This window comes from Stegastes partitus, unplaced genomic scaffold, assembly GCF_000690725.1.
Source record: "Stegastes partitus isolate 25-593 unplaced genomic scaffold, Stegastes_partitus-1.0.2 Scaffold2040, whole genome shotgun sequence".
NCBI classification, from domain to species: Eukaryota; Metazoa; Chordata; class Actinopteri; family Pomacentridae; genus Stegastes; species Stegastes partitus.
Window position 1 is genome coordinate 44,886 of NW_007579771.1, and position 23,977 is coordinate 68,862.

Below are 23,977 nucleotides of genomic sequence, written 5' to 3' on the forward strand. Positions count from 1 at the left end.
GCAAAGTTTCATTGAAATCGGTGAGATGGCTTGTGCCACCCCCACCTGGTCCTATCGTGGAAGCACTCTTAAGTAAACTGTAATTCTAAATGTTTGTGTCTGGATGTACACATGTACAAATGTTTATTTGTTCTTGTTAAAATGAATTGACTTGGTAATTGCAAGACTTCACAAAGATTAAAAGGGATGCAAGTAGACTGATGACCAGCTAAAAATCTGTGGAAACGCAGTTACAGTGATATTCACAGGTATACAATGATTACCACTTGTACCACTACTCAGAGGTGCAGTGGCAACTTTTCTAAAGTGGAGGCACAGTCAGTGTTCTTCTTGTACAAACTAGCTCTCATAAACAGAGTAGCAGGTACTTCAAACTTGGCACAGGGGTTATCAATGGAAATGTGAGTTTCTGAGACAGCTCAGACAGTTGAAGAATATTCCATAATATTAACCACTGCAGATGGTGTCCAAAAAAAAAAGGCCTTGCTTGCTCTTTGGCAGAAAACTTAAAGATGAACATGAAAACAAGCCAGGTGAATATTAGGAGGAGGGATGCACAATTAATCGAATTTTAATCACGATCACGATATTGGTCTCCTGCGATCAAATTTGCGTGATTGAGCGATATTTAAAATGTGTACTGCTGTGTTCATACCAGACTCGAGTAAAATCATTCGCGCTAATAATTTACATGTAAAGTCAATGTGAAGACGCGATTAGACGCGAGTAGACGTCCCGCGGCGCGACTCGCGCGATTACAGTGGCTCGAATTGAGCGAGTTATTCGCGCGTATGACGCGATTCTAGACGCGCGTTTGAAGAGCAAGTTGAAAAACCTGAACTTTTGCGATCTGACACACCGCGATGGTCAGTCAGCGTTGAAATTCTCTGGTGACATCAACAACATGATTCGTTCAGTTTTTTACAACTACACCATGATTACTGATTGATTTCCTCACCCCAGGAGATAAGTAGCCACATTACTGGCCAAGGCAGATCTCAGTGCTCAGCAGACTGGCTGTCCCTCTCCTCCAGTTCACACACAAGAATGCTACTCTTCAACTTAGCAAGCTAGCGAGCTGAGTTGTTAGCTATCGCAATGCTAGCAAGATAAACCTCCGCTGGCTCCTCGTCGCTGTGGTCAGCTTACTCCTGCTGGCGGTCGCTCGTCCGTGTTGTTGTATGTGGCATGGAAAAACATCGCTCTATCTCAGCAAGCGTCTGTAGTTAGTATCCTGGAGGGATATCCTGGTACTGATCCTCTCCAGCAGGTAGTCAAACTGGGTCCGGATCAGCCGAAAACAGCGCTGGAAGCCGCCGTCATCCAGGTGCAGCTCCTGGAGGAGGTGGAGGAATTCCCTGAGCTGTGCGCGTCACTGGGTGATCCCATGGATCTGGTGTCTGGATCGCGTCATTCTCGCGAATGACTTGAATTCAGACACAAATTTTGACGCACGAATGACGCAACTTATATGCACGAATGAAGCGAGTAAACTCAGTGCACACACGCGTCCAAATACACGCATAACGCGCGCTTGAAGAGCAAGTTGAAAAATCTGAACTTTTGCGATCGGACGTGCCGCGATTAGCATTAGGATTCTCTGGTGACATCAACATGGTTCATTCAGTTTTTTACAACTACACCGTGATTACTGATTGATTTACTTTGGAGTTTTATTCACATCCAGTTTATAGTTTAGTTCAGAAAATGTATTTATAGAATGAAAATGGAAACTAGTGCCCTGTTTTGTTGCCTTTTCATTATTCTTTTATTTATCTTTATTTATTTTTTAAGGAGTTGCACTGAATTTGGGAGAAAAAGAGGACCTATTTTATTTTTAAGCACATATTTGCACATTGCAGGAATGTAGCACAATATATGGATGTGAAAACAGTTATAATAAGTCTGTAAAACAATAAAAACGTGTTTTGGTTAAAATTAACAAATGATCGTGATAATTGTGATTTCAATATTCATCAAAATATTTGTGATTATCATTTTGGCCATAATTGTGCAGCCCTAATTAGGAGCATATTCTTTGGTCTGATGAGACTGATAGTTTTTTTTCCAGCTCAAATGGGGTCCAGCATGTTTGGCTTGAACCTGGCCAGAACTACCATAGTTGATACATTGACTTGATAGTGAACCACAGAGATAGGAGTGTGATGATATGCTTGTCAATACTAGCGGTGTAAAAACAAAAAAATACATTGATCTGATCTTCAGTAATGAGCGATACAATGGTATTGATTGAAAATCCCAAGATCACTCCAATTCTTGCTTTGCCATTATAGGTTTTGAAGTTACCATGTTATGTCCATGGCACTTCCGCTTTACAATTCTCATGATTTTGCCGACCGCTCATCCGTGCAGTGGTAATCTTTGCTTTTTTCCTGAATTGTCACATTTTGATGTGGATTCGAAAAGCATGTGGGTCCGTACCTTTCTTCTCCTTTAGGTGCACAGCCAGAGAGAGATACATAGCTTGAGTATAATTTGGAGGACTGTACTGCATTTGTGCTTTCAAGTTGCTACATGCTTAGATTATTCAAAAATCTTGCTTTATAGTATCCTTTGCCCTATAGCTTTTATGGGAAGTTATTTATTTATTTATTTTTTTAGTTTTGTTTTGTTTCATTATGAAAAGCTGTTAAAGAGAAGCTCATAATGGGTATATATCGTCCCATATCAATTGCAGGTCCCTGAATAGAATCAAATCAAAATTGTATTATTACAGACTTGGTGATATCGGCAAATATCAGAACACTGTTTTTTTATTTTTTTAATCTAAATAACATCATATTGTGATTAAATCTGCTACTCACACATCTAGTTACACTCAAATACTGGCTGGCAAGATGACTGACTCCCAGTCTGTAGAGACTTAGTAAAAGAGGAATATCCTAGCATGATAACCATCAAAAGCATGCTGCCAAATTACAGAAGAGTTTCTAAAGAAAGAGAATGTAAACACTGTGACCTGAATTCAATAGGCCATCTTTGAGGTATTTCAAAGATAAAGGTAGAGCGACACAACTCCTTCATTAAAGAGAAACAGAAAAACATTGTCTCACATATTTTAAGAAATTTGTGCAACACTGGTATCTACTGAATTTCTGGTATCTGCCAAAAAGGATTAAGATGGTGTTCTGGCTTTTGTTACTTTGAGTTCCTCCTGTGGGGCCCTGTATACAATAAAATAAATCTAAACAAATAAGCACACCCTCCACTGTTTAACTTGAAAAAAATCAAATTACTCTAAAGTGATACAAATTAGATCCATTTGACATTCATATGATATTTTACAGAGGTTTAGTTACTTGTGTTGTGTGCTTAACATATTTCATTAATATTGCATGTATTATTCTTGCTATGTAAGTAGATTAGTGTCTGACGGACACCCATTGTTAAGGCGCTTGACCAAAAATAAGGGCCACCATTCCTAATCAAGAGTACATATGTGATTTGTGCTTTTTGTACTTGTGGCTGCTTCTATAACATATTAGTTAACAGGAATGCTGTAACTACAATCTTTCCTGGTCTATGTAGTTTTATATTGTGATGTGAATATAAATAGTGATGTCACTTAAATGAAAAACCAGTTCAAAAGCATTTCATGGATTAAATAACCAGGAGTACTTGTTCTTGTTAGGTGTCTATTAAGTGAATATACTTGAAAAGTTCTGCTTATCAGAAAAGTAAAATATATAGTAATGTAATATATGATAAAAAGCAAGGATGATGTTGGGCAGACGCAGAGTTCTTTAAACTCTAAACACATTATCCTTGGCAGTAATTACAATATCTCCATAAACAAGTCACAGATACATCTCAGCGCTGTATTTATTGAAGCCTCGGTCACAACTGGACGCACGACTTTTGGGATCGTACGTCCTGTAAATTGTGGATGCTGTGGAGATGGTAGAGGTAGAGGAAAGGTTGCAAGGACTCTGTCAGAAAGGGGCAAGTCTGCCTTGCGAGTCACAGGGGTGACGTGAGATGTCCATTCAATCAAGGAATGGACGCTAATTGCAAGTCACGTTTGCCTCACAAGCTCTATGACGTACTGACGGCATACATCAGTTTGGCGTGATTTTCAAAAAAAGACAAAACACTTCGGCGATCAGGTGATATGCTGTCTTGTGAATTCTGTGAACACACTGACAGGGTTTGAGCTTAAGGACGTCCCGTCATCCCGGGGTGATAAAAAAAAAAATAAAACATAGATCCGGAACGATACACATTGATTTCAGGACAAAAGTTAAAACCTTATAACAAATGGTGATGAAAATAAATAGGATTTCATGTTTTGTCGTAGCACACACACAGATCCTGACAGCTTAGCGGTGACAGCCCGCCAGCAGTGTCACTAGCAGCCCCAGTACTGACTTCCAGCATAATACCGGCCAGCAGCATCTCCAGTGAGCTGACCCACTCCTCCAACGGTGACACGTACTAACTGTAACACATATTTTCATTTATATATATATATATATATATAGGGCATCAGGGTGGTGCAGTTGGTTAGCACTGTTGCCTCGCAGCAAGAAGGTTGTTGGTTCACGTCCCGGTGGGGGCACCGGAATCTTTCTGCGTGGAGTTTGCATGTTCTCCCCGTGCAGCTTGGGTTCTCTCCGGGTTCTCCGGCTGCCTTCGCCCTAAGTCGGCTGGGATAAGCTCCAGCCCCCCCGCGACCCTAGTGAGGATTAAGCGGTGTATAGATAATGGATGGATGGATATATACATATATATAATTTTTTTTTTTTTTTTTGAAGCACATATCCGTTAATAATTACCTCATAAGAAAATTAACATTATGTCCCAATATAATGTGAGATCTGCGCTTCAGCGATAAAGCCAACAGTCTTGTGTGCGTGCGTGTCTCCAGCTACCGTCAGTCTGCTTAGCTTGTCTCTGTGTATCATAGACAGTAACTTAATAACTCTTAAGTGATAACAAGAGGACAGAAACCATGAAGTCAAAGCAAAAGTGACTCGAGTCTCTAATCTTTTCACATGGATTTGTTGAAAATCATGCCGCTGCTTCAGACATTAAAATGAACTCTTGTTTGCAAAGGTAGATTTACTTAAAGGAATGCAAAGCTGATTATAATATGGTATATTCATTATTTGTTGAAAGCAATAATGCAATCAATGATCACTGGCGAAAAGCGAGGCTGTGCTGTGAGCATGCCTTTTATACTCCTGGCGTGGGGTGATGCATTCCTGCCATGTGTTCGATTTTGTTCATAAGTTGTGAGTGCGCCATACTGAACACACAAAGTGCACTTGCTCCCTCATTGCATGCAATGTGCGTCTTAGACCACGGATTTTCCTTCCACTGTACCTTAAAAATTGCATGTCTCACTTGCAAACTCCTTGCTTGGGGAGCAAGTTACACTTGCGGCATCACGGTTCGCAATGAATTTGTAGAATTTTTTTGACATCAAAAGTCTTCCTTACATGTTTACGGGCTGTCTGCGACCTCGATATTTCGCAAGATGGACTTGCATGGCACGTGCCTTTCTGCATGTAATTTGGAAGCAGACAGGCTGCAGGAGCCCGTACGGCCGGTTGTGACCGAGGCTTAACCTGGAGCCTATTTCATAAAAGCCTTTTTTTAAGCAGAGCAGTGTAGATAGCAGGTTGAGACAGCATATTTATTTATTTATTTTTTACCAATGATTTCCTGAATAACTTGTTTAGAAATATTAGAGTATTGTAGAGATTTTTTTTTTATTAGTTAAACACCTCAATTAATGCAAGAGGAAATTGTAATGTTGCAATTCACAGATTTTACATTGCAAGTCTTGGTAAATGGGCCTGTGTGATTTTCACAGAATGGACAGTACGATGAGTCTCTCAAACACCTTGACGCCCTGCAAGAGGTCAACAAAGAGGACTACAAGATCGCCATGAATAGGGCTGTTGTTGAATTTTACAAAAGTGATCAGACTACCACAGGGATGCTGAAGCAGACCCTGATGGCAATGAAGAATCAGGTAATTGCTGACATGTAGATCAAATATTTCCCATGCTTACATTTTATGCTGAATTTGTTTTTATTAAAAGTTTTTGTCTTTATTAGTTAGTTAATTAGTTTTCTGTTTTTATTTTTAGGTTCACACATCAGCAGAGGATGTTGATGGGTTGGATGATGTTGAAAATAGTTTGCTGTACTATAATCAAGCCATCATCCACTATCATCTGCGGCAGTACTCTGAGGCCATTTCAATAGGAGAGAAGCTCTACCAGTTTCTGGAACCATTTGGTATGTTGTGCAACTTTGCATACATGGACTACTGTCTATTGTTGACATGATTTATGAGGTCCTTATTTTGAAAATGCTTAATATTTAATGATCACAAACTCCTGTAAGAATTTGCTGCCTGAAAAAAAAAAATCTTGTCTTTTTGAGCACCTTTGAGATTCTAGGGGTGCATTTTGATTTCATGACTTTGGGGCCTCCTGGGTTCGAATCTCAGCCTGGGATCTGTGTGAAGTTTGCATGATCTTCCTGTACCTGCATGTGGTGTGCATGTGAGTGTGTTTGGTTGTCTCCTCTCTATGTGGCCCTGTGATAGACTGGCGATCTATCCAGGGTTTACCCTGCCTTCGCCCTAAGTCAGCTGGGATAGACTCCAGCCCCCCCAGAGGATAAGCGGTGTATAGATGATGGATGGATGAATGGATGGATGGATGAACTTTAGTGCCTGATTACATGGGACAGTTGTTTGGTATTACTTTTGACGTCTCATAAATGATTAATAGCAGAAAAATGTATCTTGATAAAATGTTGAATTTCAGTTGATGTCAATAGCTACCGATCATTTTTAATTACGCATTTTTAATGAAGACCAACAGAAAAAAAGATTTAATTTGAATTTAATTGCTTTAGCCTATTAATCAAAGTACATGTATAGTAACTTTGATGTTAACACAACAATAAAAAGCACATACGAAGTGTTTAAGTGAAGGTAGTAGAGGACACAGGGTCGTGGTTGTTTTTAGATCAGTCAGTTTCACAGGAACTGACAGAACAATGACTTTTCCGACTGACTGCAGCCTCCATGAGGCGAAGTCTGTGTGTATGGATGGTGGTGACAAGGCCCAGGCGGCTGCGGGCTGGTACACTTGAGAGACCTGCACAGAGGTCTTAGGGTTTTTTTCATGCAACCAAACTTTGCGTTTTTGTTATCTGCTTTCACGTTTGTGTGGATGTGATGTATTTACACTGAACAGAAATATAAACGCCCCATGTCAAATATTGTTGCCATGTGGAGTTAACAACTGTAAATGAGCATATGCTGACATTTTATTGTACAAAAGTAATATTTCTCTTGATTTGTGTATAATTTTTAATCCGACGTGCTGTCATTACTCAGTGAGTTGTTTTTTTACTCAGTGCATGGATGGGGCATGTCCAGTGGGTGATCAGACAAAATGAGCAACAGCTGGACAATCCTTGGACTGGGGACAATAAAAGGCCACCCCAAAATGTCAAAATTTGTCACAAATCATAATGCTTCATGTCGGAAGTTATGCAGGAGCGTGCCATTGTCATGTTGGATGCAGGGATGTCCACCAGAGCAGTAGCTGCACGGCTTAATGTCCATTATCGGACCATAGGCCGTTTAAGAGTTCGTTTCCAACAGACTGGCACTACTGCAAATCGACCTCATCCTCGTCGGCCACGTGTGACCACTCCAGCACAAGATCGCCACATCCGGCTCGTCCATCTGCGGGATTGGCTAAGACCAGCAACACACACAGCTGATGAGACTATTGGTCTGTACAACAGACGCATCACACCTCAGACTGTCCGTAACCGCCTACGAGAAGCCAACTTGCATGCTCGGCGCCCTCACCGCGGTCTGGATCTCACTGCTGTCCGTCGTAGGAACCGACTCGCATGGGCGAAAGCACATGTCCGATGGCCCTTGGCACGCTGGAGAAGAGTGATGTTCACAGATGAATCCAGGTTCCAGTTGTATTGGGCAGATGGAAGACAGCGTGTCTGGCGACGCGTGGGTGAACGGTTTGCAGATGCAAATGTTATGCCCAGGGTTGCCCATGGAGGTGGTGGCATTATGGTGTGGTCAGGCATCACATACAGGCATAGAACACCATTGCACTTCATTGAAGGGAACCTTAATGCACAAAGATATCGGGACGAGATTCTCACCCCAATTGTTGTGCCGTTTGTGCGCCAGCATGACATCACCTTTCAACATGACAATGCCCGACCTCATGTTGCCCACATCTGCATGGAATTCCTTCAGAGGACATTGAAGTTCTGGACTGGCCTGCATATTCGCCAGACATGTCCCCAATAGAGCATCTTTGGGATGTTCTGGATAGGTGTGTCCGGGACCGTGTTCCAGTTCCAGGCAATGTGGGTCAGCTCCGTGTGGCACTCGGCGGATGTTCTCCTGAGGGATCTCCTCCCAGACCTGGATTAAAGCATCAGTCTGTGACAGTCTGTGGTGCAACGTGGCACTGGTGGAAGGAACGAGACATGATGTCCCAGATGTGCTCAATTAGATTCAGGTCTGGGGAACTGGCAGGCCAGTCCATAGCATCAATGCCTTTATCATGCAGGAACTGATGACATTCAGCCACATGAAACCTAGCATTGTCATGCATCAGAAGGAACCCAGGGCCCACTGCACCAGCATATCAAATCAAGTTTATTGTAATTTTGCTGTACATACACAGTAGTACAGGCAAGATGAGAGAGCGTTTCTTCAGGATCATTTAATTAGTAAGTTTTGTGGAATGCACGTCTGGGATAAGACACTAAACATTCACTCTTGCTGTATCCTGAAGGGGCCACTGTGTCCATGTGCGCCACCATCATGCTGAACATGGCAAACCTCTTCAGGTCCTGGTAGGTCTTCAGGAATACAAAGACACACACGATGCTGTGACAATGGTGAACCTGCAAATACTGCCCAAAGCTAGCTGCCTGTCTGTCCGCCCGGAATAATATTGTCCCCTCCAGCAGTAAAGCAAACACACAGCAGTCTTTCCACTTTTTGCAGGTTTCTCCCAGCAAACATAGCTCATCCAGCTCGTTGTCAAGGGAGCGGACATTGGAGAGTAGGAGCAACGGTACTGCTGGTCTGGAGGAGTTAGCCTTTAGCCAAGCATGGATCCCAGCTCTCTTCTCCCTCTTTTGTTCACATTTGCACTGTTTGCGCTTCCTTCTGTCTCGAGTAACTGCTGGCGTAGTCTCTGATAGGACTCCGCATTGGCGCAGCATGTCCAAATCACAACTGATTGCCGCAATTCCAGCGCCGTTCACTGTTCTGACGCCCAGCAAAGTCTCCCGGCCACAAGTTTTGCAGAATGAACATCTGTGATAGGCAAGACACTCAAAACGTCTACTTTCATTGTCTCCTTAAGAGGCCGCTGCTGCTATGTGTGCCGTCATCACCATGGCACATGTGATCTCACAGTGGGTCTGAGGATCTCATCCCGGTATCTAATGGCAGTCAGGGTACCTCTGGCTAGCCCATGGAGGGCTGTGCGGCCCACCAAAGAAATGCCTCCCTACACCATTACTGACCCACCGTCAAACCGGTCATACTGGAAGATGTTGCAGGCAGCAGAATGTTCTCCACAACGTCTCCAGACTCTGTCACCTATGTCACATGTGCTCAGTGTGAACCTGCTCTCATCCATGAAGAGCATTGGTGCCCTCTGCTCTTCATCCATGAAGAGCAGAGGGCACCAATGGCAAATCTGCCAATCTTGGTGTTCTCTGGCAAAATGCCAATCTCCCTGCACGGTGTTGGACAGCTTGAAACTTGCAAGCCTGACATCGCATCTTGATACAGAAAACTTTATATACTAAAAAAAGTAAATAAAAAAGAAAGACAACTTTATCACTAAGACTTCGCTCTACTGAAAATAATTCTTATTTAGTTGAGACATCACACGCACAAGTACAGAACACAGCAAAAGAGCAACTGCGACGTGTCTTTTAACGAGAGACCTTTTCACCTCTACATCATATGCCTCTCATGATCGGTGCAAGTGAGGAACACTTTGAATTTGTCATCCATGCACATGCATGCGTTTTCACAATCAACATTCTATTTATAGAAAGCCTATGAATCTCAACAACCTTTTGATGTATCTGGGCTATTAGGTCTATTACATATCCGAAGCCCCAATTCAACATTTAGTTTTAGGGTTAGGGTTACCCTAACCATACCCTAACCCAAACCTTCATACATGTACTCAGATTTTTTTGAAGAAAACAGAACAAGTCAATTCATTAGCATCAATTTGTATTTATATTAGGGCGAAAGTTTAAAATTATTATGAAAGATTGAATCAAGCTATCAAGTTACAAAGATGTATGCGTTTGTGCTTGCCAGAAAGTCATTTCCAGGAATTATTTTACAGCCTAATGTTTTCTCCTTTTTAGGCGTTTTAAGCAACCGACACTGAGTCACAAGCAAATCAATTTTGTTGACTTGTCCATGTGTAATGACAATAAAGTTGAATCTAATCTGTACATTTATTTTCAGTAGAGCGAAGCCTTTTTGATCAAGTTTTCTCTATCAAGATGCAATGTGAGGCATGCAATTTTCAAGCCAATCTATTATTCCTTTGTTAGACAAACAAAAGCAAACTTTATTATACAAACGTTCTAACATTCAAATACAGACAATGCAAGCATTTTTGACAGTGTTCTATGTGGCATATATTGGAACAACGCTTTGTAGTTCAGTTGCACTCGTTCCTTTAGGGGCACCACCTCAGTTTACTGAGGAATTATTTTAAATGAAATCTCAAAGAGACTTTAGTTGAATTACGTTGATCAGTCTGTTATCTGAAAGTTGTAAGTTCTGAATAAATTGACCTTAGTTCCCACACAACATTTCCAAAATTCCAACATTGGCACACAGGGATGGTTCTGTCGGTAGGCAGCTGGCGTCCTGGCCGTGTTCTACGTGCTCCTCAGGGTGGATGAAGTGGCTTTACTTTTAAAGGTGGCTCTCATTGTGTTTTTGGCCACATTTGGTATTAGCCAAAAACACCGAAAAAGTTTTGGAAACTGAGAGTGAAGGCACAGTGTAATTGATCTGTTACAAAATTCTAATCTCTACTGATTCTTGTCGGTTTGGTTTGATAGAATCAAGCATGCAAATTAGAAATATAAATAAAGGTGAGCACTGTCTTAACACAACGAAGTCAAGGACTAAAGCGAAGACCTGCAAAAATGAAGATATATAAAAAGAAACAAAAGATAAATGCGGACGAAGAAACTGACCTGAGAGAAGTTAAATGAGACCAAACAAGAAAAAAAACAGAACAAGAGAGCAAAAAACCAAAAAGGAAAAAACAAGGAAGAAGAGGAGAAAAGAGCCAACAAAAGCAGTTTCCTACTTTTATTCTCTTTTATTCTTCCATGGAAGGTGTGAAGGGGAGTTTGCTGTGACTTTTGGTAACTTAAGCCTCCTCTCTTTGTTATCAAGAGAAGAGAAGGCTGCATTTCTTTACTTAAACTAAAAAATGCACTATACATGCAAACGTGTTAAATCCGTCTCTCATCATCAAATCAAATCAAGTTTTTTGTCATTTTGCTCTACATACACAGTAGTACAGGCAAGATGAGAGAGCGTTTCTTCAGGATCTAATAACTTAGAGCAATTTAAATAAAGAAGTGTTTGCATATCTGGATCAGCAGTTCAGCATTCTGACAGCTTGTGGCATGAAGCACTTGATCATTTTGAAGGTTCTTCCTTTAATGCCTTATGGTAGCAGTTCAAACAGTTTATGGAGAAGGTGAGGAGTCCCTGACAATGTTTAGTGCCCTGCTCCTGCAGCAGCTCAGGAAATGTTCTTGGACAGAGGTGAGGGAAACTCTGATGACCTCTCAGCTCCTCTAACTATCCTCTGCTGGGCTTTTCTGTCTGACATACTGCAGCTGAAGTACCATGTTGAGATGCAGTATGTCAGAACGCTCTCCACCAAACCTCTGTATAAAGTCCTGAGGATGCTGGCAGGGACAGCGGCTTTTTTCAGCTTCCTCAGGAAATGCAGTCTCTGCTGGGACCGTTTGATGATCGCTGCAGTGTTCTTATTCCAGGTCAAGTTCTTGGAGATTTGCACTCTGAGGAACTTGATGTTCTCCACTCTCTCCACTGTGCGGCCGCTGATGCTGAGGGGAGCATCTCCTTCGTTTTGTTCATGTTAAGCAGCAGGGTGTTCTGACTGTGCAAGTCCTCTAGGTGTTTCACTTCATATCTATACATTGATTCTTTGTTCCCGCGAATAAGTCCCACTGCTGTGGTATCATCAGCAGACTTGATGATCTGGATCCCCTCATGTGGCTGCACAGTGTTAGCAGTGTAAACAACAGTGGACTAAGTACACAGCCTTGAGGAGATCCAGTGCACAGCGTGATAGAGTTGGGGTTGTTCCTTCCGACTTGGACAGACTGAGGTCCTTAGTAGGAGGAGTTTCTCTATTAGTCTCTAGGGGATGATGGTATTAAACGCTGAGCCGAAATCAATGTACAGTATTCTTGCTTAGGTGTCTTTATTTTCCGGGTGGGTGGTGACTGAGTGCAAGGTGGTGGATATTGCATCCTCTGTGGAGTGGTTGGGATGGTATGCAACTGAAGGGGTTCAAGCGATGCAGGAAGGCTAGCTGTGATGTGGCTGCGATATATTACAATCGGTGTCAGTACGATGGGGCGATAGTCATTCAGGCAGGCTACAACTGATCTCTTTGCCACTGGAACTATGGTGGATATTTTGAAGCATCTGGGCCTGACTGAGGAAAAGGTGAAAATGTCAGTACATTTGCCAGCTCGTCAGCGCAGACCCTGAGCACGCGTCCCGGGATGTTGTCCGGTCCTGTCGCTTTTCGTGGGTTGACCCTGGCTAGGGTCCTCCGTGTGTCTGCTGCGTTGATGGTGAAAGCTGGCCTGACAGATGAAGAAGCAGGACCAGCCCTCTCTCTGATTGTCGGGTTCAATGCTTCAAAGCGTGCAAAGAATTTGTTGAGCCTGTCTGGAAGAGAAGCATCATCGTCGTCGACCCCCTGCCTAGTCTTGTAGTCTGTCGGTGCCTGGACTCCCTGCCACATCCGTCTAGTGTTTCCTGTGTCACAGAGGTGTTTCTGGATTTTCTCTGCGTAGGTGCATTTCACAGGCTTGATCCCTTTTGAGAGCTCAGATCTGGCTGAGTGAAGAGCAGTCCCATCTCCCACCCTGAAGGCTGCATCACGGGCCATCAGCAGCGAGCGCACCTCTGCAGTCATCCAGGGTTTTTGGTTTCCACTAGGGATGGACCCGAATAGCCGACTATTCATCCGTTGTGCTGGAATCGGGATATAAAACTTGATCTCCAAATTTCCTTGCCGCCACGGAAACGGAGCCGTCACCGCTAAACCTAAACACAGAAACTGGTCTTTGTAGCCAAACGCGGCCTGTGCATCACACTCACTCCAGCTCATATCCCAGCTGACTTAGGGCAAAGGGGGACACCCTGGAAAGGTCGCCAGTCTAACGCAGGGCTACACAGACAACCATGCACACTCACATGCACACTCACATTCACACCTATGGACAATTTAGAATCACCAATTAACCTCAACATGTTTTTGTACTGTGTGGGAAGAAGCCAGAGAACCCAGAGAGAACCCATGCTGCACGGGGAGAGCATGCAAACTTCACGCAGAAAGATCCCGGGTGTCCTCACCGTGTGTGTGTGTGTGTGTGTGTGTGTGTGTGTGTCTGTGTGTGTCTGTCTGTCTGTCTGTCTGTGTCAATCATTAAGATAGCGAGGTAATCCCACAGTTCTGACAACATAAATAGATAGATATATATATGTGTACATGTGTTAACCTTGAGTTTCGCATGGAGTCATTATGTTATTTGCCCTAGAAGAGAAGTTTGCTCAGGCTGTGTGCTTCTTGCTGGTGGATCTCTACCTACTCACCTTCCAACCAGAAAAGGCCCTTCATCTGCTGGCTGTGCTGGAAAAACTCTCTGTACAAGGAAGCAACAAGAACGGCAAAGGAGAGGTACTGTACTACACTAGACTGTCAAATACAGATATTTTTATATTGTAGAAGTCTTATATTGCTATATTGTATTTTGCTTTATTTTGTCGCTAATTAAGTCCAATAGAGAGACAAATATCCTAATATATATTATTTATAATGATAAATCTATATCATCACAATTAACTCAGTTATCTAAGCTATTCCACCTCACTATAATGACAAGAATGGAATGTGTTTCCTCTAGGATTTTTTTCAGCAGCGGGGCCAGGCTGTCTGACAGCCGTGGTGGTGTAAACAATGACATTTGACTGCAGATTTTACTTTTACAGTTTATTTATTGAATGGCCAGTTGAAAATTACTTTTTAAAGGCTGAATGTAAAAATTAAAAGAATAAAAATCTAAATAAATAAAAATCAAAACAATAAATAATAATTTCTTGATGGAGCTGTAGAATAAGTGGCAAAGTTTGCACCCAGGCTCAGAACAATTAATTTTTCTGGGTTTTTAACAAAGGAGCTCTAAGGCTCTGTTGTAGAGAAATTCTCGGAGAGGTGGCCGCTGATACTCAGCAGCATACATGCTGCAAGCTGATCCCCCTGCAGCCTGTTTATCAAGTCAGTCTTCACTTACAAATAGAAACAATAATGACATGTTTCATTCAATTTCCTACACTCTAATCATTTAAAATTGTTTCTAGTTTGTGTCTGATGACATATTATTAAATGTCTGCTGCTGTCCACTGCTCCTCCCTGTCTAATGCTACTGGTCTTATACAGTTACATAAAACATTAACGTTAGATCATTTACACTCACATCACATCTGATTACAAGTGTGATCACTATTTTTTACCTAGCCATCATCATTTATGAGTCAGTAAAAAGCTACTGATACCTGGCTAGCGTCATCTTCATCAAGTGTCTTTCTCTTCTTCGAGAAATATTTGAACAAACTCATCTGAAGATGCAGTCAGCAGTTACATCATGGCATGTAGATATTAGTTTAATGCTATCAGTTTACTCACATTGGCAACACTGAGTTGGCACTGGGCCCAATTAACTTAAGATACCGATGTGTTACATAACGTTAGCTGGCCATCAATATTTTGCGAATGTCTATTTAACTTGTAAAATCTATTATGAGCTATCTTAGGCTAATAAGTCTACCTTTTCTCCAGTAAGTCGCTGCCCTGTTCTCCAAGACGATCCTCCTCTGACTCTCTGACCTGGAGCCTGGTGCTGGGTGTGACATTACTTTCAAGGCCGCGCTCTCCCCAAAGAGTAGAGACTGAGCAAGATAGTTATCTGTAGTCTACCTTAGTACTCGCAAGTACCCGACCCTGTGCAAGACTCTGCTGTGAAGGTAGAGACATGCGACGGTGGTGTATTTACGACAATAAAAATAAATAAATAAAATTGAAGGAGTGGCGGCTAGGATTTAGGAATGGCGGCTCGCCACTCCTAAATGAATGTATAGGAAACACTGGAGTTTAGACTGGTCAGAGCATTAGATGATTGCAAACTTAGTGTTGTCCCTTGAGAAACAGTGGCTTTGTTACACTGGATAATAAACAGAAATTGTTTGTATGAAAACTATTGTAAGTCAAGTCTAATGGTTAATTGTTGAGGGCTGTGCTTGATTCCAGAACAACAATTCAAACAAAGATGGGGCAAACCAGAAGGCTGAGTTTGCAGTCGTGAACGAAGCAGGAAAATCGAAAATGCACCAGGCAAGGGTTCTGTTCATTGATTTTAACATCCACTTTTTTCTGTCTATCTTTTGTTGAGTGATTGTAACTTTCTGTTTTCTTTACAGTACAAAGTGAGAGCCTACATTCAGATGAAATCTTCTAAGGCCTGTAAAAGGGAGATCAAATCTGTGATGAACACAGCGGGGAACGTGAGTCTTTTTGTTTGTACATCAGCACAGTCAAACAGTAACGGGGAATAAATATAAATTGTATACTTGCCATTTCTTTGTGTTTTGGAAATTATGGCACAATGTGTCATCACAATCACCAAAGCTCAAAAACTGTTTTTTAATAAACAGAAGAGTAGCAAGGCGAAACAAAAAATTCTAAAGCTTTTTTTTGGTTGATCTACATAAGTGATATTACTCCTAACAGGTCTACTCTTGTTGTGCAGTTCAATAAGCAAGGGTATTTTTTCAGTGGAGAAAGTGGGTGCCCTCAAGTCAACAAAGGAAACATTTAAATGTTTTTTTTTGTTTTTTTTAAAAAATTCCTGTAGTTTTGTAACTCTACTCTCACTTTGTTGTAAACTCATGCAAATTCTTTGTTCATGTTGTAGCACATGTAGTCTGAAACTTTCAGAAACACAAAGACTTGGCAAACTTTTCCTCACTTTTCTAACTAGATTTTAATCTATTGTATGCTGTAGATTCTGTCAAGAACCAGTGCAATGACTGAGGTGCCTGTCACTGTTCAAAGTGACGTACTGTAGCTATTTTGTAACAAAAAGTAGCTTGTCTCTCTTTCACTAAAAAAAAAAAAAAAAAAGGGGTTGATGGAAATGCAAAAGTAAGAAAGAAAATGAAATGTAACAAAGCTCCCTGACCTCTAGTTAAGGGTGTTTTCTGTGTGCTCAAGTGTAAATAATTTTTTCATGCTATGCATACGGCTTATCAAATGTGATTTGTTCGAACAGCATCTCTGTTTCGTAGTCCATCTTTGTCTTGTTGTTAGTATGAACTCAAGCACTAAGAGCACCAGTGATGTACACATACATGTTAGGTGTATTCAAACGGTAAACATCCTTGATGTCTTTCTGCTTGGCATGACACTGTCTTCTATTGCCGTAGACAATATAGTCTCCTTAAAAACCTTCACATGCCAGCTGCACAGGCACTACGTACAAAAATTGCAAGGAGCTGTAGGACATTAACTCACCAAACAAACTGTTTTCCTGAACAAATCATGTCTTAAGGTAATTTTACAAACAAAAGTACTTTTAGCCTTGTGATATGACAATGAAATAAGCTTTTTTTAATTTCTTGATTGTTGGAAATGTTAATATGGAGTTGTGGCACATGTACATACCCTCTCCTGGTTTGCTGTCTATCCATGTTTCCTGGCCCATTCAACAGTCTGCACCCTCACTCTTCCTCAAAAGTAATTTTGAGTATCTGAGAGGAAACTACCGGAAAGCAGTGAAGCTACTGAACAGCTCTAACATTGCAGAGCATGCTGGACCCATCAAGACAGGTGACAGCTACTGTATTGATTGACTTCTTTTAATATGCCTGGTGTAAAAAAGTCAGTAAGCTAATTTTGATTTGACTTACCTTGATTCAGACTGTATCAATATTTGGATAAATGCACCGAATGTTGTCTCCACTACAGATATACCTGACTTTAGCAGTGACATTTAATTACTTGTCTGTGTGCCAGCCAATGGAATGTTTATCTGTCCTGACTTGTTTCATTCAGGTGAATGTGTACGATGTATGTTCTGGAACAACCTGGGCTGCATTCACTTTGCAATGGGGAAACATAACCTGGGCATTTTCTACTTCAAGAAGGCACTGCAAGAAAACGACCACACCTGCGCACAGCTGGGAGACGGCAACAATGGTCAATGTAGGTCACAGCAGGCACTGTCTCCTAACTAGTCCCCGAAGCTTGTAATTGAAAAACTGCTAGGACTCTTATCAACTTAAAAAATACAGGCACTACTTTGCTGGGTATTCGGACATTTTAATCTTTTGCATGAGAGAGAAAGACAAAACGTATCCCGTATTTCTCTTAAAGAAGCATACAAAACGTGACACTGAACACAAAGCTATTTATCCATTGGCTTGTTTCAAATGAGTAGTGCAGCCTGTGAAATTCTTTTTGACAACATCAGAAATTCAGAATTTCTGACATCTCTCTGGCATTTGGTACTCTGGAGATCCATTCTTATGAACACGATAAGTGTAGAACAATGCATATTAGAAGCATCATACTATACTTAAACTACAGTTACTTCCCACTTAACAATGTAGTGTGTTTTGGTTCATGTTACTGCTTGGATTAGCATATTTTGCCGAAGGATTTGATCTTGTTTTTTGACTTTGTTAGCATTCTTGGTGACAAACTGCAAGCACTGTTAGCATCTAAGTCTTTTCTAGCAGGGCATGAGACAATTTTTGTGCCTTTTGTTTGCACTTATGGCTACAGCAGAGACCTGCATAGGTCGAATTTTGTAAACTCACATCCGCTCACACAAAAGCTGAGTACAAGACCCCACCTGTGACCTGCAATTATTAAGTCCAATCTGTTCTCATCCTGGCCTGTTATTGTTATTCATTCACCAACCTGACCCATAAAGAAACACACAGGCTGCACAACTTGCCAGCAACCGTCAAGGCTGGAATTTTCTCAGAGACTAAACTGCAGCAAAAAAAAACAACCTTATCCATGATCGTCTAGTGTGGGAATATTTTAGACAGACCCAAATATGTGGTGCTCTGTAAGCACTGTAAACCCATAGTCATACTGGTGCACACACACTTGAAGTGCAAGCATCCCAGAGCACTTTGTCAAGACTGCAGCGACAGACAGCATTGTCCTGTTTCCTTTTTGCCCCCAGTCAAACATGATAGACTGTCAGACTTATCAATACATGAAACGTTATCTGTTTAGTAGTCTCACTTAAAATTGATTTTCTAAATGTTTCACCACTGCCATCATGGTAAAGTGACGTTATGCCATCCATCCATTATCTATACACCGCTTAATCCTTGCTAGGGTCGCAGGGGGCTGGAGCCTATCCCAGCTGACTTAGGGCGAAGGCATGGGACACCCTGGACAGGTCGCCAGGGCTACACTTCGACAGACAACCATGTACACTCACATTCACACCTATGGACAATTTAGAATCGCCAATTAGCCTCAACATGTTTTTGGACCTTGGGAGGAAGCTGGAGAACCTGGAGAGAACCCATGCTGCATGGGGAGAACATGCAAACTCCACGCAGAAAGATCCCAGTTGTCCTCACCAGGATGCGACCCGGCAACCTTCTTGCTGCAAGGCAACAGTGCTAACCACCAAGCCACCTTGCAGCCCATGTTATGCCATATGTCATCTAAATTGTTATTTGGCCATTTTAATTTGCATTTACATTAATAGCCTTGTATAAATGAGAAAATGGCTTAAAGGTAAAGGCAAACATTTTTGGCAAAATGTCCATACTAGTCTTTTAGGCTATTCAAGTAGGCTGAGAGTATGTTGAATTTCTCCCCCTCCTCTTGGCTCCGTTTTCAAGTTTTAGAAATTCTAGCTCGCGACATAAGACCAAAGCCAATCAGGAGTAATTTTCACCCAGATCAGCTGAGATGGTATAAATTGCAACAAAGTCCACAATAAGAATGGAATGTGGTGATGCATTGGGTTAGATGGAGGACGTCAGCTCAGGAAAATGGGGTTGAATGCAGTGTAAAGCAACAAGTAAATGCTGACTTTTAGCTTGACTAGTTTGGCATGTTTAAAGTGTGTGAATAGCCATGCTTATGGTCATTGTGTAGTAAATAAGAATCTGTAGAATAATTGATAAATTGGTCATTACATTAATTAATTGTGAAACAATTAGTGGATTCATCTTTTAAAAACCTGACGTTAGGTGCAGCCCGAGACTACATTATACACAGAGCAATGTAGAGAGTGGATCAACCATCTTGGTTATACCTAATCAGACATCATTTCACCTAAAATCCCTTATGGCAGACTATTACCGTCAAAGAGGCTTTTTTGGGGAGAGCACAATGAGCTAAGATCTGTATCAGATTTCAGGATATTCACACTTGTTCATTTCCAAAATTGCATTTTTGAGCCTTTAATACAGCTCCACCACTTGGCTGATCTGGGTCATTTTACTTTAGAGGAAATTGCATATAATTTATAGTAATAGGGCCAAATTTCTAGAAGCAGTTTGTAGAAGAGTTTCTACCTCATTCCAGCTTAGTACTGTGGTATAAGAAGGAATATAATAGTAATAACAAAAAACAATATGTGTCTGTTGCAGGATTATAGTCTATAGGAATCTTTTTAAAATCGACTGGAATTTGCGTAGATTGCAACTTTGACACAATACACATTTATCCCCTTTTTACTGTTTTTGATCAACTATATTACCCTCTTTTCAGGTATTTATAGTATGTCTAAAAAATTTCAACAAATTAGAATTGTTTAGACATGAGCACACCCTTGCTGTCTTATTGTGTAAAGCAGTGGTCCCCAACCACCGGGCCGCGGACCGATACCGGGCCGTGGGTCATTTGGTACCGGGCCGCACAGATAGAATAAAAACATTTTATTGGTTTATTTTTATTTCCAGCGGAGTCTGCAGGGTGTTTTATTTTGAAAAATAACTAGCTCGTCTTCCCGTCACCTCCGTTTGTGCTCGTTTCCCGCACTTGACTGTCAGTTGTTATGCCCGGCTGCTAAACGAAGCCGTCAGTCAAAAACAAACGTCTCAGGAGAGCTGCTTTGGAAAGTGGGAGAGACTTGATACTGAGACAGGAGAAAAAGTAAACATATTAAGCAATAAAAATTAATTTTATTCATTTATGAAACTTTTCAATAGAAAAAAAAAACAATTATTATTTGTTATGTGCGTAATGACCGGTCCGTAGAAAAATTTCTTGCTTAAAACCGGTCCGTGGTGCAAAAAAGGTTGAAGACCACTGGTGTAAAGCATAGGTTTGTTCTAAGCCAATTATTTGTTCCCCAGTAGTAACAAGTTTTCTTGTGTTATTTCTCCTCAGCTAAAAAATTCACAGGCATCCCCATGTGTGCTTTACTCGCCAACAAACGCTACGAACTGCTGTATAACTGTGGTATTCAGCTGCTGCACATCGGCAGGCCTCTGGCAGCGTTTGAGTGTCTGATGGAGGCGGTGCAGGTATACCACTCCAACCCTAGACTGTGGCTGCGGCTCGCAGAATGTTGCATCTCTGCTAACAAAGGGGTATGTCAGTCCTGACTTTTGTTTGGCTTTGTTGCGTATTTCTTTGAGCATTTGGCCTTCACGGATTTCCGTTTAGCTTTTTGCAAATTAACGAGAATTTACAAGAAAAACTGGACAGTCAGTGTTAGTATTTATTAGAAGACAACTTTACTCCCTAAATTTTTAATTTTTTTTTTAATTGGTTATGTTCTGAATCAATGAATCACAAAATTATATATTATGTGTCTTAAAGAGAAATGTTGCCTAATATTAAAGATTGTTATACTTCAGTAATTACTCACAAACTGTGATGAGCAACCCATTTTTCTTCAGTACAGTTTTTTGTACCTTTTTAGTGCCGGTGTAAATTTGATGATTTTTGTAAAGCAGCAGAGAGTTTTATCATGGTCTCTGTGTTTATTTTTCCAGGGGTCCGAGCAAGAAAGCAAAGGTTTACCTTGTAAAAAAGGTATTGTTCAGTCAGTTGTTGGGCAGGGCTACCATCGCAAGATCATTCTGGCATCCCAGTCTACACAGAATAGCATCTACAGGTCAGTGTTACCTTTGACATGAACATACACCAGCCCTTAAACTACAAGTGAGACTACTCATTTAGATGTGTACCTTTACAGTCCAGCACAGGACAGCAATGCGTCAAGTTATTATGTTACATTTAGTCAAATGGGTATAGTTAAACTTGTTTTTTTCCTAAAAGGGTCGTTCCATCCCAAATCATCAGATTTTTGGAGCAGTTTCTGCTCTATCGTCTCTGAAATGCCAGAATTTTTTAAATCACCAACTATGGATATTTGAAATGGTATCTGTGTGATTTTAGGTTGATATACAGTGGTTAACAAATGTATTTGACCACCACCCAATGTAAGGTTTATGCCACAGCTGCCCTAAATTAACAGCATTGCTAATTACCAAAATCATTTTTTATGTTTCTGTAATGGTTGATAAACCAGTATTGTGGGCTTTTCTTTCATTAACCGAGGGGTACCAACAACATAGTCCACGTGTGTATATGTGTTAATGTATGCATGTATATGTACAGTTGAAACTAGAAGTTTACATACACTGTATAAAAACATAACTTTTTTTTTTTTCTTACTTTCTGACATTAAATTAGACTAAACGTTTCCTGTTTTAGGTCAGTTAGGATTATCAAAATTATTTAAATTTGCTAAATGCCAGAATAATGAGAGAGAGGATTTTTTACTACTTTCAGAAGTCAGAAGTTTACATACACTAAGATTACTATGCCTTCAAACTATTTGGGAAAGTCCAGATGATGATGTCATGGCTTTGGAAGCTTTTGATAGGTTAATTGACAACATTTGAGTTAATTGGAGGCACACCCGTGGATGTATTTTAAGGCACACCTCGAACACACTGCTTCCTTTTGTGACAACATGGAAAAATCTAAAGAAATCAGCCAAGATAGCAGGAAGAGAATTGTGGACCTCCATAAGTCTGGTTCATCCTTGGGTATAATTTCCAGATGCCTGAAGGTTCCATGTTCATCTGTTCAAACAATTATATGCAAGCATAAACACCATGGGAATGTCCAGCCATCATACCGCTCAGGAAGGAGACGGATTCTGTGTCCCAGAGATGAAGTGTTTTGGTGCGAAAAGTGTGTATCAACAAAAGCAAAAGACTTTGTGAAGATGCTGCTGAAGCTGGTAAGAGAGTGTCATTACCCACAGTGAAACGAGTCATGTACCGACATGGGCTGAAAGGCTACTCAGAGAGGAAGACGCCATTATTTTTAAAAGCAACCTACAAAAGCCAAATTACAGTTTCCAAATGCACACAGGGAGAAAGACCATAATTTTTGGAGACATGTCCTGTGGTCTGATGAAAGTAAAATTGAACTGTTTTGTCACAATGACCATCATTACATTTGGAGAAAAAAGGGGGAAGCTTGCAAGTCTGAGAATCCAAATGGACAATGACCCTAAGCATACCGCCAAATTAATTACAAAGTGGCTTAAGGACAACAAAGTCACTGTTTTGGAGTGGTCATCACAAAGACCTTACTAAATTCCACCAGTTCTGTCAGGGGGAATGGGCCAGAATTCCGGCAAACTATTGTGAGCAGCTTGTGGAAGGAAACCCTAAACTTTTGACCCAGGTCATACAGTTTAAAGGCAATGCTACGAAATACTATGGAAATGTGTGTAAACTTTTGACTTTTAAAAAAATCTCATGAAAAAATCTATCTCTCATTATTCTGGCATTTAGCAATTAGAAATAAATGTGGTAATCTTAATTAACACGAAACAGGAAAAGTTTAGTCATATCTAATGTCAGATAGTGAGAAAAAAGTTTTTGCACAGTGTACATAAACATTTGGTTTCAACTGTATTTGTGTGTATGTACGGTGCTGTGAAAACGTATTTGATGTCTTCTATTTTTGGATATTTCTCACACTTATCTGTTTCGGATTAGCAACTATTAACTATTTGATATTAGAGAGCTATAACCCAGAAAAACACAATTTTAGATCAGATCTTAAAGGGACTGTAATTGAATTAAGTTAACCAGTCTGATATCTTACAGTTGTAAATTCTGATTGAATTGACCTCAGTTTCCACACAAAGAAAATCATGAAACAATGAAGTGGTCTAAATGGAAAACTGTATTAACTACTCTACTAAGCATAGTGAACTTGTATTATAAACAGTAAAACAAGAGTTTATGTATGGTGAATGGGAGATTCGATTACCAATAAATGAAGAGGGCGATAGTGAAAGGAGGATATTAGCGGGCGGCCTAAGGTTATTGATATGTGGTTTATCTATACACTGTAAATAAACAAAATTGGCATTCTTATTATTATTATTATTAGGGTCCGAGCACTACAGTGCAAGGACCGTATTGTAACCGTTGTGATTAATAGGGTCCGAGCACACCAGTGCAAGGACCCTATTGTAACCGTTGTGATTATTATTATTATTTATTATTAGGGTCCGAGCACACCAGTGCAAGGAC

General features: G+C 40.9%; 1 protein-coding gene across 9 annotated transcripts in view; it reads left to right on the forward strand.

Annotated features, from left to right (window-relative positions):
* Positions 1-23,977, forward strand: part of cnot10 (CCR4-NOT transcription complex, subunit 10) — a 77,111-nt gene that overhangs the window by 25,574 nt on the left and 27,560 nt on the right. For 7 of the 9 annotated variants that reach the window (XM_008303603.1, XM_008303604.1, XM_008303598.1 and 4 more), the window contains 9 exons: positions 5,840-6,001; positions 6,120-6,270; positions 13,909-14,048; positions 15,675-15,758; positions 15,845-15,928; positions 17,135-17,252; positions 17,478-17,627; positions 20,796-20,998; positions 21,407-21,528. In XM_008303603.1, coding sequence (XP_008301825.1) covers positions 5,840-6,001; positions 6,120-6,270; positions 13,909-14,048; positions 15,675-15,758; positions 15,845-15,928; positions 17,135-17,252; positions 17,478-17,627; positions 20,796-20,998; positions 21,407-21,528 — 1,214 coding nt within the window. The remainder of the gene's footprint in view (positions 1-5,839; positions 6,002-6,119; positions 6,271-13,908; positions 14,049-15,674; positions 15,759-15,844; positions 15,929-17,134; positions 17,253-17,477; positions 17,628-20,795; positions 20,999-21,406; positions 21,529-23,977) is intronic. The other 2 variants (XM_008303597.1, XM_008303600.1) reach the window with 1 other exon arrangement.